The sequence below is a fragment of the Hyperolius riggenbachi genome, chromosome 11 (assembly GCF_040937935.1).
Source record: "Hyperolius riggenbachi isolate aHypRig1 chromosome 11, aHypRig1.pri, whole genome shotgun sequence".
NCBI lineage: Eukaryota > Metazoa > Chordata > Amphibia > Anura > Hyperoliidae > Hyperolius > Hyperolius riggenbachi.
This window is the reverse complement of record NC_090656.1, coordinates 118,937,800-118,954,987: the sequence shown is the minus strand read 5'-3', so window position 1 is coordinate 118,954,987 and position 17,188 is coordinate 118,937,800. Positions and strand designations below refer to the sequence as shown.

Below are 17,188 nucleotides of genomic sequence, written 5' to 3'. Positions count from 1 at the left end.
AATTTTTTGTAAGCAGATAACAACATACAAATATTAATTATAAGCATACCTCTTACAGTTGTAAATACATCTTTACAGTATTAAAACAGAGAGGCATTCTAGACATTGGATGTCTAATTCTACTATTGATCGTAGCTAGTAACAGCCAAATAACAGTAACAATAACAGTAACACTATTACAAGTGGTATAACAAGTGTAGATAAAAGAGTTGGTAAACAATTATGCATTATACATTATACCTTACATATATTGAAGCAGGCCTATGGGGCAAGGTATGGGATATTTTTTTTTTTGGTAACGGTGATGATGGGGGGGGGGAGGGGTTGGCAAGTCATGAGCATATAGGATTGTGGGGGGGTCTAATAAGGCTCTGGCAATGGTTTCACAACGACTTATATAGAGTAAACAGTTGTTTAACGGGTCTGAAGATTGTTCTCATATATGGAGTACCACTCGATCCAAAACTTCCATTGCTCCAAGAATACTTTTTCTTTACTACAGGTCCTAGCATACATATGTTCATATACACTGTTTTGTTGTATTATAGCAATTATTTGTTTGGTGTTTGGGCAGTTATCTGTTTTCCAGTTTCTGACAATGGAGATCTTGGCAGCCAAGAGAATATGTAAGATTAGAGTTTTCAGGTGAGATGGGATCATGCTAATATCTAGGTGTAGCAGTAGGGTTTCAGGTTTGTATGGTATATGTACACCTGTAATATCAAAAATTAATTGGATCACTAGCTTCCATAGAGGTATAATTTTAGGGCAGAGCCACCAAATATGGAAGAACGAACCTTCTGCCTTACATGTTCTCCAGCATATGTTAGGTGTGGAGTGGTCGTATTTTGATAGTTTATCAGGGGTCAGGTACCATCTTAACAGTATTTTTTGGGAAGTTTCCCAGTGTGTTGTACAGTGCGAGATACGACTAGACATGTAGAAGAATTTGTCCCATTGTTCTTGAGAGAACTCTTTTCCCAAATCTTTTTCCCATGCGATTATGTATTTATGCTCACGTTTGTGAAATTGTTTCAAGCATTGGTACCAAACACCTGTAGAGGACTTTTTGACCATATTGTGTTTAATGATGGGTATCAGCTCGCTATGGAACCTAATTTTCTGTGTTGGTAGATGTTGTAGGTAGTGTTGGATTTTGGCATAACTATATATGTCTGTGTCTGGTATGTTGTATTTGCCTTGTATATATAGGAAAGTGTGGGGGGTTTCTCCATTCATTAACTGTCCTATATTGGTTATCCCATACTCAGACCATTTAGTTATGTTTAAGTCGTCTATTAAGGAATTTAGCCATACTAGGGGGCATTGTTGTAATGTGATTCCATCACCAGGTTTTTGTGTGGAGGCAAACCTTTTTACCGCTAACCATGAGGCTTGGGCTGTTGGAGATTGGGGTTTTGCAGTTGGTTGTTGCATTAATGTCCGGAGGAGTATATCTCTTAAGTTATGGCTCATATTGTGTTGTTCTAACTGGATCCATGCTTTATCTTTAGCTGCCGAAGGGATTAGCCAAAACTTGGATTGACCAAGTAACGTGGCGAGGTAGTATTGTTTGATATCTGGTATTCCCATTCCGCCTTTAGTGGTTGGAATTCCCATGATGTGTCTATTTATACGAGGTTTGCGATTTTGCCATACAAATTCATTAATGGTTTTCTGAATTTTGGGGAAAAAATGTGCGGGTATGGTTATGGGGAGATTTCTAAATTGGTAGAGTATGATTGGCAGTATGAGCATTTTAACTGCTGCTATTCTTCCCGCCCAGGAAATCGATATGTGTCTATAGCTTTTACATAAATCTTCGACTTTTTTAAGTAATGGAATGTAATTTTTTGTGTATAGTTTAGTGGTACGATTGGTCAGCTGGATCCCCAAATATTGTACTTGGGAAGGTTCCCATACAAAGGGGGTAGAGGCTTGTATTCTTTTTTTCATTGGATCAGGTATGTTAAAGGGGAGTATTTGGGACTTGTTTTCATTAATTTTATAATAAGATATTTTTCCAAAAGCCTTAAGTGTTTCATATACTGCTGCTATTGATTTTTCAGGATTCTCAATCATGATGATTACATCATCCGCATAGAGACCAATTGGGTATGTGGAAGAGCCTACTCTGATGCCTTGAATATTAGGGTGTTGTCTGATTTTTTCTGCCAGTGGCTCCATTACAAGGTCAAATATAAGTGGGGATAGGGGACAGCCTTGTCTTGTACCATTTGTGATACTAAATGATTTGGATAATAGGCCAGCAGCAAGGACTTTTGCAGAGGGGACTGAGTATAGGGACATAATCGCTTGTTGAAAGAATAGTGTGAAACTAAATTTATTTAGGATTGATCTTAGGTATAGCCAGTTGACTCTGTCAAAGGCCTTCTCTGCATCCAAAGTGAGAAGCAGAGAAGGCCTTCGAGATTTTTCAGCTGCAAATATTAGATTTAGGACTTTCCTGGTACCATCTGCGGTGTGACGATTTTTAACGAAGCCTACTTGGTCGTTTTTGATAAGAGTGGGTAAGATGTTAATTAGTCTTTTGGCCAAAATTTTTGAAAAGATTTTTAGGTCTGTATTTAACAGAGAGATTGGTCTATAATTTGCAGGGAAGGTGGGGTCTTTGCCTGATTTAGGAATAGTTGTAATAGTGGCTTGAAGCATTTCTGTTGGAAAAGATGCAGACAATATGGCTTGATTAAAGGTCTGGGTAAGAAAGGGTATTAGAGTTCCTGAGTATGTTTTATAGTATTCACTACTTAACCCGTCCGGGCCAGGGGCTTTATTAATTTTTAGTGTGTTAATAGCTTCTAGCACCTCTAGGGATGTGATAGGGGTTTGGAGAGCAGCAGCATCATCTTGTGATATTTTAGGCAAGTTGATTTGTTCAAGGAAGGAGTTAATTTCTTCTTGCGTTGGTTGATATGTTTCATTGTCTGCTTTTATATTATATAATGTGGTGTAGAAATCTGCAAATGAGTCTGCTATATCTTTAGGGTTGAAACATTTTCTACCATTTTTATCGTATAGGGAGTGAATATTAGTTTTCACAAGTCGTTTCCTGAGTTGTTTTGCCAATAATGTTCCAGGCTTGTTACTCTGGGTATAGAACTTGAATTTAGTTTTTTTAAGTGCTTGTTCATATTGGTACAAGAGAAGGTTTTGTAAATTAGTTCGCAAGACTTTTAGTTGTTCTAACACCGTTATCGAGTCTGTTTGTTTATGTTGTTGTTCTAGTCTTTGGATCTGTTTAGCATTTTTTTTTTACTAGACCAGCATTGGAAGGGTTACACACAGAGCTTTAAAGTTCCATGGAGAAAAATGCAGACGCATCCGAAGTTTAGATAGATACATTTAAGTAAACACAATGTAACAAGTGAGGAATGTGACTCACTCTCTCTCTGTGTCCGGGAGCTCCTGCACAGTCAGAGAGTGAGTCACATTCCACACTTGTTACATTGTGTTTTCTTAAATGTATCTATCTAAACTTCAAGAGCATCTGCATTTCTCTCCACAGAACTTTAAAGCTCTGTGTGTAACCCTTCCAATGCTGGTCTAGTAAAAAAAAAATGCTGGTTGCATATAATATGTAAGGATGCTCATTCGGATTCCGCGGAAATGCAATTTCCGAAATTCCGATTGGAAATTGCATTTCCGCATCGGAATGCGGAAATCAGTAATGCAAGTGCAATAGACGGATTTCCGCCGGAAATCGCGGAAATTTCCGCCGGAAATCGCGGAAATTCCACCCGACTTTAATATCGATTATCTCAAAAACTATAAGATCTTTTTGAAAACTTTTTTTGCATCTTGTTCAGAAGATTCTTTTTAATAAACCCTGAAAATTTGGTGTTTCTAGGACTTAAGGGGGCTTTGATATTAACCGCTAAAGTCGGCGGATTTTTACTGTAATGTAAAATGCAGAAAATCTGCATCTGCCCATTTTCAGCATTTTACATTACAGTAAAAATCTGCCGATTTTAGCGGTTAATAGCAAAGCCTCCGTAAGTCCTAGAAACACCAAATTTTCAGGGTTTATTAAACAAAGTCTTCTGAACAAGATGCAAAAAAAAGTTTTCAAAAAGACCTTATAGTTTTTGAGAAAATCGAAGTTAAAGTCGGGCGGAATTTCCACGATTTCCGGCGGAAATTCCGCATAGGAATGCGGAAATTGGTAGCGGAACGCGGAATCGGTAATTGGCAATGGCAGAATGCGGATTTACCGTGGAATCGGAATTTGGCATTCCGACCATCCCTAATAATATGCTGTAAATAATGTTTTAGAGCAAGGTTGAAATGCAGGCTTATATTCGCTTTAAACAATGGCTGGATCTCAGCTCGGGCTGGAAATCTACAGCACATTACTGTGTAATTGCGAAGCATTCCTCTTGAACACAAATGGATTGATTTACTAAAGCATCTCCTCTGGGAAAATTAATCGCGATCCTGTAAACTTGGCCTGTATTAATTAAACATTGTCTGCAATTAAGTATTTATGATTTGCCAACTCTACCTAGGTCATATCATAGCCAGGGTTTGTGAGAAGTTTGTGAAACTTGAAACTGGTATCTCTCCACTCTGTACTGAACTCAGCTGCTCGACTCAGTCATCATTACTCTCACTTTTCTTTTCTCTGTCTAGCTCTTAATTAGTTGCTAATCAACCAGATGATTTATTTCAAACTCCTAACCCTAACCTACATACCCCCCCCCCCCCCCCAAAAAAAAAAATCTTTCCACTGTACATCTTTTCACTAGTTTTCAGATATCAACCCAATCGCAATCTCAGATTGGCACAAGACCTTCTCCTGCCCTACTCTAGAATCACCTCCTTGCATATATAAGACTTCTCACATGCCTCACCCCTTATATTGAATTTCCTTCCAAAACACATCCATCACTGTCCAACATTTGAATTCTTTAAGCGTTCCCTCAATACTCACTTTTTCTGACAAACATACACTCTAACTTTAGGCTGTTCCCCCTTCAACCTCTGTCCAAGTTGTATTCCTAACTAAATATAACCAAAAACACATTGCCTCTGGTTATAAATATTAAATAATACACATTGTATACTACCCTACCTCTTGTTTCCTCCTTTTTCCTTAAGATTTCAAGCTCACAAAGGCAGAGCTCTCTAATGCTTTTTTGTCTTTGAACTTGCTATGTATGTTGTTCATCATGTTACAACTGTCACTGGAATTTATATGTCTACCAATTTGTATTACTGTATGTACCAACATTTATATTTAGTGAATAACACTGTATGTATTACTGTGTACCCCATGTTTTGTTCTTACCCTGTACAGCACCACAGACTATATTGGTGCTTTATAAATCAATAATCATAATAATAATTCAGTCTTGAGGCTCAAGCAATGCAAGACAAGAATGTTAACCACTTAGCCACAGGTCTTCCCTTTGCAAACCGCTTAGCCGCTCTGCTGGGCTTCTGGCTTCCTAAGAACTGGTTGTTTTTTTCAGCACTTTAAAATGCTCTTGGTATTAGGTTGCTGCTTTACTGAAGGTTTTTGTGCTGTTCACAGGTTTTCTCTTATGAATAACATGATGGAAGAAGAATGTACTTGCTGCAAACCAGCTAGGACTTCAACAAGAGTTGTGAACCTTTTCTGTGGAGATGGCAGTGAGGAAGAATACCATTACACTTATGTGGAAGAATGTAGCTGCTCCATACTTATATGTGCAGATGTTGTACCACCCTAATAGTGAATAGGCCCTTCCGGCGTAACTTTCATGGCTTTAGCAGAATTCTTTTGCTTTGCAAGTGTGTTTCCAAATAGTTGAGTTGTAGTCGCCAAAACCAAATGATTTGCAATGTTTTATTTCCACAGTAAAAAAATAGAAATAAAGGAAATATAAAGCATTAAAAATTAAATTCATTGTGCATTACAAACCATTTAATGTGTGTGAATCCAAATAAAATTCCTCATTCATGGTGGTGGAAGTCTTTTGTAGCAGAAGCACTTTGCGTATGACAGGCTTTCTGTAAATTACACCAATAAATTGATATTACAGAAAAAAATGTTTTATCATTTCTTCCTTTTGATGACTCCTTTGTAAAGCAGATGTTCCTCTAAACTGAGGTGAGAAATGGGATAATGTTAAAGGGAGTCTGTAGTGAAAATAAAAATAAAAACCAGATACTCCCCTATGGAGTGGGAAGGCTTTGGGTCCTATAGAGCCTTCCCGGTCTCCTCACGGTCCCCGCATTCCCCTGAAGGCTCTCCCATTAACAGTCTACGACCCATGAGTTGTAGACTGCTCTCTTCCCCCTTCGGTGGACTTCAGGTGTCTTCGGAAGCAATCGGGCTTCCAAAGACGGGCCACTCCTTACTGCAAATGCGTGAGCACCCTCTCTCGCGCACTCGCACGTGCGCAGTATAGAGCCGCCCGTCTTTAAAAGCCCAAGTGCTTCCGAAGACTTCCAAAGTCTCCCACCCCCCTCCCCATGTCAAATGTGCCCCTCCAAGTGCTCAGTGCACTATACGTTACCTGTCTGTGTTGCTGGCTCTGTGCTCTGTGCACAATCCGCATACATTCGCCCCACATTGTTGCTGGTATATGTGGATTTGTATATGCCAGCAACCATGCACCCATGTTCCTTTGGCAACCATGTTGGGCACGTGTATGCAGATTGCTGATCACCCACTGGCTGTTCTTTGCTTTCCACCCCACAGGCTCATGAGTGATTGCCCAGCAAGCTGGAATAACACCCTGGCAATGTTGAAGCGACTGTGCTGGCACAGGAGGGTTGTGTCGTAGTACCTCCTGGAGGAGAATATTGCCAGCGTCACAACCCTGTGGGTGCTGAGGGCTGAGAAGTGAGTGCAGATGAAGTAGGTCTCCCTGGCTTTGGCTCCATTTATACAAGGAACCAACCTGTAAGCCAGTAGCATACATATACCTGCCCACGATCTTCCTGCTGGACAGGGCATTGTGTGATCTGCTTGACCAGGGAAAGACAGCCCTGGAACAGCTGGATCAGAAGAGTGTGCAGGCCCCCTCTAAGAAGGATTTTAAGATGGTGCAGGATGAGCTGGAGGTGTCTGACCTTTCTGCAGAGGGTATCAGGACAGTGCAACTGTACTCATCTGGAATTAGAAAGATGCGGAGAGTCAGCACCAGCAAGCAGAGGAGGCACGTCTTTTGTCCGGCCATGGAGTTGTGGTTCAGCGGGCGCATCTTTTCCACATGGCTGGACACGTACTGCACTGCCTCTGCAGGGACCCCCATGTGGTTCAGATGAAAGAGAGGGAGGATTTGTGGGTTACCCTCATTCTGAACTCTCGATTGAAGGATAAACTTGGGGAGTTTGTGTCATGCACACAGCAGGAGAAGCAAACAAGGGAGTTGCAGGCAGCCCTTATTCGCAGACTGGAGGAAGCCTTCCCCTAGCCTTTCACCCCCAATGTCCCTGTCCAGCCGTCCCAGCAGGTGCCCATGCCCTGGAGTACTGGGTTAAGAGACCCAGCGGGAGCTTACCCAGTATGCCCTGGAAGTCCTCTACTGTCCCCCTTCCATCATGCTGTTAGAGAGATTCTTTAGTGTGGCCAGTGCATAGTTACCAAGAAGTGCTTTTGTCTGTTCACTGAGTTGGCAGACAGACTAATGTTCATGAAAATAAACCAGGCTTGGGTTGAAGGCAATTTCTTTCCCCCCTTCATGTTGATGAGAGGAGGACCTGGACAGGCTGGGATCCCTGCCTCTTCTTCACTCAAGACATGACTCACGCACAGATAACATTCACATGCACAGTAGAATGTTTTACTTGCAACATTTGAAGAGGGAAAGCCGAGGAACAGAGCAGCTCAGAATGATGGCAAGGTACCATGAGGACTTCAGGGGGTGGGAAGAAGCCCCAGGTAATAACTGGCCAGATTTTTTTTTATGTATATATAAATGCTAAGTGAATACTAATAATAATAATAATAATGCCAGTTGCCAGGCAGGGAGAGGAGGCAGGTGGGTGGCCAGCCTAGCATGTCCTTCTGTGCCCCCCCAGATGGTGCGACCAAGGACAGATGCCCCCCCCCCCCATAGCTACACCACTGACTAATAATACATTTAAATAATATTAAATAAAAATAATAATAATCATACATTTAGTTATTTAATTCTGGGGGTGTCCGGTGTTGAAAACTGTGCTGTCTGAGTTGTGGCGAGGGCCCAACTGCAGCTTCACAACTGCTAGCTGGAACCTCCTGTTGTCATATTTTTTGGTTATTATTGCTGTGGTACCTGAGCCTACTCTGCTGCACCACTTCCTCCTCCTCCTGCTGTCATAAATGTACTGCTTTAATTCTGGGGGTGTCTGGGTTGAAAACTGTTCAGTCTGAGTTGTAGTGATTGTGTCTTCAGGACCGCTGCCTGGAATCTCCTGCTGTCACTAGTTTGTTATTATTGTTGTGGTACCACCACCAGGTTCCACAGCCTACTCTGCTGCTACCAATTCCTCCTCATACTGCTGTGATAATTTTGTGTAAATATTTCTGTAACCACTGCCAAGTTCCACAGCATACTCTGCCACCACCAATTCCTCCTGCTGATGCTGTGATAATTTTGTGTTATTATTTGCTGTGTTGCCACCACCAGGTTCCACAACCTATTCTGCTACTACTAATTCCTGCTGCTGCCATACATTAATTTCATTAATTCTGGGTGTGTTCAGGTTTAAAACTGTGTTGTCCTAGTCGTGGTGAGGGCCCAACTGCCAGTTCACGACCGCTGCCTGGAACCTCTGGCTGTCATCATTTTATGTTATTATTGTTGTGGTCCCATTGCTAGATTCTATAGCCTACTCTACTGCCACCTATCTCTCCTCTCATGGTACATGGTACTAACTTTTTGTTAAGGGAAATATGAGGTTCATCAGTTTGGTTGATCATGGTTATCCTCATGTGGAGTCTGGTGCTGTTGAGGAAAATATGGCTCATTTTCTTTTGGACTGTTCCATTAACAAAGAGTTATATAGACAGGTGGGCAGTGATCTAGATATTCCTTTTCTTGGGCGGCTTAATAACGTGGAGCAGTCATTTGGAGCATTCAATAATGGGGTCATTTAATTTTAACATTTTATTTTTAGTCAGCTTTGTCATTCTGTATTATACTTGGGGCTTGATTCACTAATCAGCGCTAAGTGTTAGCACCAGAGTGAAAAGCCTCTCAGTGCCCCATAAGTAGCTTTGCGTGCACTAATGGCCACACAAAGCTACTTCGCACACAGCCCCGCTCAGTGCGCGTGCAGCACGGTGCGCTTGTAATAGTGTGCGGTGCGACAATAATGTTGCACTTGCTGCCCTGTAAACAGTTCACCCGTTGCACTTAAAACGGCGCATCGGGTGCCCCCTAAACATCGCATTCATGCGCTGCTTCAGAGAGCACCTGTAATGATTGGTGTCAGCAACACAGATTTTTCTGATTATTGGTGATCTGCAGTATCACCAATAATGCAGATGCATTATTGGTGATTATGTGGTGATCTGCAGAATCACCAATAATACTAGTATAGCTAGACACAGGACACCTTATGTGGTATAGTGTTTGGTGCAACAGTAATAAGAGAAGTTATCTCCCGAGGAGCGGGAGATACAGACAATATTGCAGCCAAGGATCCCCTGAGGGGCAGGGGATTCAGACTGCACTGCAGCCAGTGGACGCCTAAGGAGCAGGGACCACTGGCAGAGTTAGAGAGAATGATCACCTGAAGGGCAGGTGATCAATACTAAGCTATAGTCTGGGATTCCCTGAGGAGCAGGGAATACAGACTGTACTGCAGCCAAGAATTCCCTGAGGAGCAGGGAATTCAGATAGTACTGCAGCCAGTGGACACCTGAGGGGCAGGGACCACTGACTGTGCTGCAAGGGTGGTCACAGATGGAATGAGTGATTATGACTGTACTACAGCCAAGGATTCCCTGAGAAGCAGGGAATCAGACTGTACTGCAGCCAGTGGACCCCCGAGGAGCAGGGACCACTGACTGTGCTGCAAGATGATCTCCTGAGGAGCAGGAGGTCAACAGATACTGATTGCAGTATGGTTGTTAGGTGACAGCCCTAGATTTCCTTCACTAGTGGCAAGAGCCACGAGTGAGGATAGAAAGGTCAGACAAGCAAGGTCAGCAACAAACCGACAGATACAGTACAGAGACGGAAGACTGATTCGGTATCAAGGTACAGGCAGTGTCGGTAACAGAAGACAGATAGGCAGAGGTACCGAATCAGTAAGCGAGAGAGTAGTCAGGAAAGCAAGAGATCATAACAGATAAACAGTAGTAATAGAGCAATATCCTAGTCTAGGTGTGAAGTCCTTGGTTTCAACACCTGGGAACTAGTCTAATGAATGGTACACAAGTCTATAATGCAATAGTACTAAAAGCTATCAACGGAGTCTGACTAAGTGTGAATTCCCAGCTCCGGCTGGTTCTAACACACTGTAAGATCTGACTAGGGTCTGAGTCTGAACAGCAGACAACTTGCAACTGACAGGCAAGCCCTATAAATACTCAGAGTGCTCCACAGCGCCGCCCCAGTCGCTCAGCCAATCCGGAGCAGAGCTGGAGTCAGCTGATCGGCCTGGTCAGCTGACTCCCCTTCTACTTGCATAAAGGTCCTGTCGCTTGGCGCGCGTAGCTCTTAATCTGTGTGCACTAGAAGGACCAGACGAACCAGCAGCATGTAGCTGCGCGGCAGAAGCCGCCGGCTGGAACGCGGAGATGGCCGCCATGCCGCTAGCCCATGCGGCGGCATCTCCGCTATCCTTTACAGCACCCGGGTGTGACCTTTACATGGTAGTGGATGTGATGTTATCGTCGCACCGCGCACTATTACCGGCGCACCCCGCTCTGCGCGCGCACTGAGCAGGCCTGTGTATGATGTGTGGGCACAAACCACTTAACTCCGTGGTTTGCGCCCACTATCTCTTAAGGCACACTAACCAGCTTAGCGCTGGTTAGTGAATCAAGGCCTTATTGTGCACTGTGCCAAATTTAAATCCATATTTCCTATGGTGGTGGTTCATAACATCATTGGTGAGGATGGAAAAAATTGTATTCTTGAGGAAAATAGGTTGAGTCAGGAGGACTGGTCTCTGATTTGGAAGAATATCAGGCTGTAATGATCTGCTCTGCTGTCTGCACAGACAGACAGCTTTTTGACCATTTGTTAGGTCTGAGTGCTGCAGGTCCCTGGAAAAGAGACCTGTCTCCACTCTGCAAGCTGCAGAGTTGCTGTTCTGGGGAGGAATTTGCATCCACTTGTCATGCAAATTGCTTAGCTGCTTCCTCTGATGGCTTGCAGTATAAAAACCATTTGCTCCCAGAATTCCATGCTGGTCATGATGGTTTGTTCCTGCTAACTTGCCTGGAGTCTCGGCCCTTTGCTTACTATTTACTAATATTGCTATCTTAGAGTAGTTCCTGGGGAGTGCCCTAGTATTCCTGTTAGCATAGTCAGTTTGTTTGTTACCTGTATTGCTTTGTACTGTCTTTCTGTTGCGATTGTCTTGTCGCCAGCGGCGGTTGACAAGAAATCGTTCTGTCTGTCGCCCTAGCGGTAGAGGCGGTGGTTCCTTCTGTACTCTGTCCTGGAGTGTAGCCAGAGCAGCGGTTGCTACTGGCTGCTCCATCTGTCTGTCTGTCTTGAACGAACGCTTGCTGTCGTCTCGGTGAGGTAACAGTTTAGCAAGCGTTGATGTTCTCTTTTGTTTTCGTGCTTCTTTGGTTAGACAGGGTTGGTACGCTTTGTCGCTATTGCGCTTCTCGTGTGACGACCGTGCCACGCACGCGCTTTGTCGCTATTGCGCTTAACGTGTAGTTAGTCCTGTCTGCTCCTGTGTGTTGGATTACTGTTTGTTATCAGTTCTGTCTTTATTCTGTTCCTTTGCTCTGTATTACTCAGTCTGGTGTCGCTATTAGCAATCGCAATTCTGGCGATTGCGTTCCCACTTGGTTTTCGTTGTTGTGTGTTCACCGTCGCCGGGTGGTGACTAGATTGGTGGACACACATACATTCTGTCTCTGTGCTCTCTCTCTCTCTCTCCTAGGGCTATCTTGCCCTATATTGCTTCACCTCGTACAATTCCCAGCTGGCATCTGTGGCAGTGCAGAGGGTTTACTCCTCTGCACTCCACAGCTCCATCTGCCGGTGGGAATTTCCCTCTACAGGTGCATAGCACCATAGCTGGGTTCTGTTATTTTACATGCTTGTGGAGGAATTCCGCAATGTGACAGCACGCATCTTGTGCGCTGACCACGGAAATAATTCCCCAATCGTTACACAGGCCTCCTTGATTTTTTTTCATGCCTCTCTTGGGTGAGTTATCTCTTCCCCCCCCCCCCCCCCCAGGTAGATAACCTATATTTTAAGAAATGGTTTGCAAGCATAGGAGGTGAGCGAGTGCTTAATCTTTCTTGCTTTAATATGTAAATATAGTGAATATTGTATATAGTGTATGTAGTGTAAATAGTGTATGAATAAGAGCTAAGGTTGCTTGAGAATTTTTTCTTTTCCTTGGTCGATTTTTCTTCCCTGACAGATAGACTTTATTTTGATAAGGACTTTATGATAATTCTAATTTAAGTAAGAAAGCGTAATATATATGTTTAGTTTAGGTTATTTATTTGTTTTTGTTTTTTATATATCTTTTTGATATAAAACAAGGTGCTGCGCTATTTAATAAAATCATTTCTGCTGCCACCTATTCTTCCTACTGCTGCAGTTAATCTTAGATTTAATTATTGCTGTGTCAACGTTACATGGTAAAAAGAAGAAGAAGAGGAGATTATCCTGTTCAAGGAACAAGTGGGCTCATGCCGAAGAGAAGAAGAAGAAGAAAAAAAGAGATTGTTGTGAGAATCAGTACGCTCATCCCAACATACATTACATGCAAAAGAAGAGGAGGTCATTATGGTCAAGGAACGGCTGTGCTCTTGCCAACGTTATATGCCAAAGAGGAGAAGAAGAGGAAGTAGAAGAAGAGGTCATTGTGTTCAAAGAACAGGTGTGCTCATGCTCACGTTGCATGCCACATTTTTTGTTTGCAATGAACATGTATGGGGCAGTGAACCCCTAAAAGGTGCGATCTGGCCACCTATTGATCACTCGGCTGCTCCCAAATGGTCCACTAAAAAAACATATAAAAAGAAAGGGGCGTTCTGAGACTCCCAGAAATACAATTGAACGTTCCAGCAGGAGAGGTCTCACCTGATCGTCTTTTGGCCGGCACAGCGTACACAGCCACGATAAACCTGCGTCCCTCTATGCCTAGCCGGGGACCGAGCTCTCTGCAACGGCGGATCGGAAGTGACTTCACTCTACTCGATCCTCCTCGTAACAATCACTACGGAGACCAGGACGCTTGCTCTAGCTCACGCTGAGACTGCGTGCTGAGCAAGGCTTGAATCTCCGCGTGCGGGTGGGTTGTACAAAGATAGAAAACCGCTATGTGCGCGGTATAAACAAGGGGATAAAAACATAAGGGGGTTAAAAAGTATTCATTTAAAACAGACAACGCGTTTCGCGGAAGTAAATCCTCCGCTTTTTCAAGTCACCACCTCTCCTAAGTTTAGGCACATGATCAATGACCATGAATTTCAAATCAGAGTCTTTGTGTCCCATCTGACACAGTGTCTAGACACAGGCAGCTCACTAGATGGTGTACGTGCTGCGCTCCTATGTTGTGCAATTCGATCGCGCACTTTCTGCGTCGTTTCGCCGATGTAAAAAAGCCCGCAAGGGCATCGTAACAGATACACAACATAGGAGCTTTGACATGTGATTAAGGGCCAATCATTTGAGGATCCCCGTACAGGCAAGAGGTATAAGATCAATCATTTCCTTACGTGTCAAAGCTCCTATGTTGATCATTGATCATGTGCCTAAACTTAGGAGAGGTGGTGACCGGATCACGAGATTAAAACAGCGTGAAGTTTTTTGGATTGATAAAATAGGGACTCTGTCTCCCTCTGGTTTAAATAGGGATTACGATTTGCATCTGTTTTTGTGATTCGCAGGTCACTACTGGTCACACCGATGTGGATCCGCTGGAACATTTTGGAACTGACTCTTTATTTCAGACATCACACAGATAAGTGTGATCATGCATGTCTATATGTTTGAAATCATGTATGTCTTTTTTGTTTGGCCTGTTGTCCAGGCAACCATTAGGTCACTTCCTGTAGGGGTGGCTATATATACTTTATCATTTCCTGTCACATGTTAGCTTGACAAAGGGTAGGGACACCCGAAACTGTTGCTACATTGTATCCTGTTGGCTCAATAAAGAGCGTTTGTGTGCTGCAAACCATTGTGGAACTTTGTTTTATATATATATATATATATATATATATATGTGTATATATATATATATATATATATATATATATATATATATATATATATATATGTGTGTGTATATATATATATATATATATATATATATATATATATATATATATATATATATATATATATATATATATACATACAGGTCCTTCTCAAAAAAATTGCATATTGTGATAAAGTTCATTATTTTCTGTAGTGTACTGATAAACATTAGACTTTCATATATTTATTGTTTTAATATTGATGATTTTGGCATACAGCTCATAAAAACCCAAATTTCTTATCTCAAAAAATTAGCATAACATGAAAAGGTTCTCTAAACGAGCTATTAACCTAATCATCTAAATTAACTAATTAACTCTAAACATCTGCAAAAGATTCCTGAGGCTTTTTAAAAACTCCCAGCCTGGTTCATTACTCAAAACCGCAATCATGGGTAAGACTGCCGACCTGACTGCTGTCCAGAAGGCCATCATTGACACCCTCAAGCAAGAGGGTAAGACACAGAAAGAAATTTTGTAAACGAATATGCTGTTCCCAGAGTGCTCTATCAAGGCACCTCAGTGGGAAGTCTGTGGGAAGGAAAAAGTGTGGCAGAAAACGCTGCACAACGAGAAGAGGTGACCGGACCCTGAGGAAGATTGTGGAGAAGGACCGATTCCAGACCTTGGGGGACCTACGGAAGCAGTGGACTGAGTCTGGAGTAGAAACATCCAGAGCCACCGTGTACAGGCGTGTGCAGGAAATGGGCTACAGGTGCCGCATTCCCCAGGTCAAGCCACTTTTGAACCAGAAACCGCGGCAGAAGCGCCTGACCTGGGCTACAGAGAAGTAGCACTGGACTGTTGCTCAGTGGTCCAAAGTACTTTTTTGGGACGAAAGCAACTTTTGCATGTCATTCGGAAATCAAGGTGCCAGAGTCTGGAGGAAGACTGGGGAGAGGGAAATGCCAAAATGCCTGAAGTCCAGTGTCAAGTACAGTCAGTAATGGTCTGGGGTGCCATGTCAGCTGCTGGTGTTGGTCCACTGTGTTTTATCAAGGGCAGGGTCAATGCAGCTAGCTATCAGGAGATTTTGGAGCACTTCATGCTTCCATCTGCTGAAAAGCTTTATGGAGATGAAGATTTCATTTTTCAGCAAGACCTGGCACCTGCTCACAGTGCCAAAACCACTGGTAAATGGTTTACTGACCATGGTATTACTGTGCTGAATTGGCCTGCCAACTCTCCTGACCTGAACCCCATAGAGAATCTGTGAAATATTGTGAAGAGAAAGTTGAGAGACGCAAGACCCAACACTCTGGATGAGCTTAAGGCCGCTATCGAAGCATCCTGGGCCTCCATAACACCTGAGCAGTGCCACAGGCTGATTGCCTCCACGCCACGCCGCATTACAGCAGTCATTTCTGCAAAAGGATTCCTGACCAAGTATTGAGTGCATAACTGAACATAATTATTTGAAGGTTGACTTTTTTTGTTTTAAAAACACTTTTCTTTTATTGGTCGGATGAAATATGCTAATTTTTTGAGATAGGAATTTTGGGTTTTCATGAGCTGTATGCCAAAATCATCAATAAGAAAAACAATAAAAGGCTTGAACTACTTCAGTTGTGTGTAATGAATCTAAAATATATGAAAGTGTAATGTTTATCAGTACATTACAGAAAATAATGAACTTTATCACAATATGCTCATTTTTTGAGAAGGACATATATATATATATATATTTAGTTTATACTGTATGTATGACAATGAAAAATGAAAGTATAATTGAACCTGAAATTATGCCCATTATTACGCGTAATTCTGACTCAGCTTCATAGTTACCGATCTGACTCGTAATTTTGATTACGATCTTAATTGAAATTACAGAAATTGCTAAAAAGTTACCCGAAGTCGAAATCGTCCATTAGGAGCATCACTAATGTCAGTGTGCTCGACTGGAGTGGGATGTGATGCGGCACACATGCGTGGACTGACAGGAATCCCAGTGAAGTAGTTCCCGCCCAGCAGGGAGTGCATCATTAGCCGGAGGTGGCACTATGTATATGACCCTTTCACAGCACCGTGGCACAGGGCCATATGAAGGCTGATTTCTGCATGCAACCAGCCTTCCTGTGTTTCCTGTGTAATTGGCCGATGTCTGCGTGTATTACAAATCATAATCATTTACTCTCCATTTTCATATGCAATAATTTTGCTTTTTTCCTCTGTGGGATATTTTCTCTTTTATTCCGGCCTCTCTCCTTTCCTCCTCCTTTGGGCATGTCCCTCCCTTTTGTTCACATGAGGGGGAAGGGACTTTTTGTATATATGTGTCACATATTATATTGTAAATGTGTGCTATGATTAGGGACCAATGTGAATCTGTCATGTCAGCTACCTTTCTGTTTTTTCAAAGGACAACTGAAGTGAGCTTTATATGGAAGTTGCAATATTTATTTCCTTTTAAGCAATATCAGTTACCTGGCTATCTTGCTGATCTTCTGCCTCTGATAATTTTAGCCAAAGACCCTTAACAAGCATGCAGCAGATGCCAGTTTGACATAGTTATTTTTGCAGCTGGCCTGGAGAGCTTGAACATTTGTGTATTGCTTCAAGCTTTTTTATTACTTGATACCAGGGGCATCGCTAGACCTATTTTGGGGGGCCCGTGCCCCCAACATGGCCTTAGGGTGCCCCGAATCTATTTTATGGGGTGCCAAACACAAGTGCCCCCAATGTATAATAATTAACGCGACCGCTGTTCACTCCATACAGCTGCCGCCACGATCTTCCGGCTCCCGACATCAGCTTCAAAAAGTGACAGGCAGCATCGGC

The 17,188-nt window shown here is 42.7% G+C and overlaps 1 protein-coding gene across 1 annotated transcript in view; it reads left to right on the top strand.

Annotated features, from left to right (window-relative positions):
* LOC137537714 (intestinal mucin-like protein) overlaps positions 1–6,038 on the top strand; it is a 293,053-nt gene extending 287,015 nt beyond the window's left edge. The window contains exon 14 of the mRNA XM_068259655.1: positions 5,555–6,038. Within this exon, the coding sequence (XP_068115756.1) occupies positions 5,555–5,732 (178 nt within the window). The 3' untranslated portion in view covers positions 5,733–6,038. The remainder of the gene's footprint in view (positions 1–5,554) is intronic.
* Positions 6,039–17,188: the final 11,150 nt, after the last annotated feature.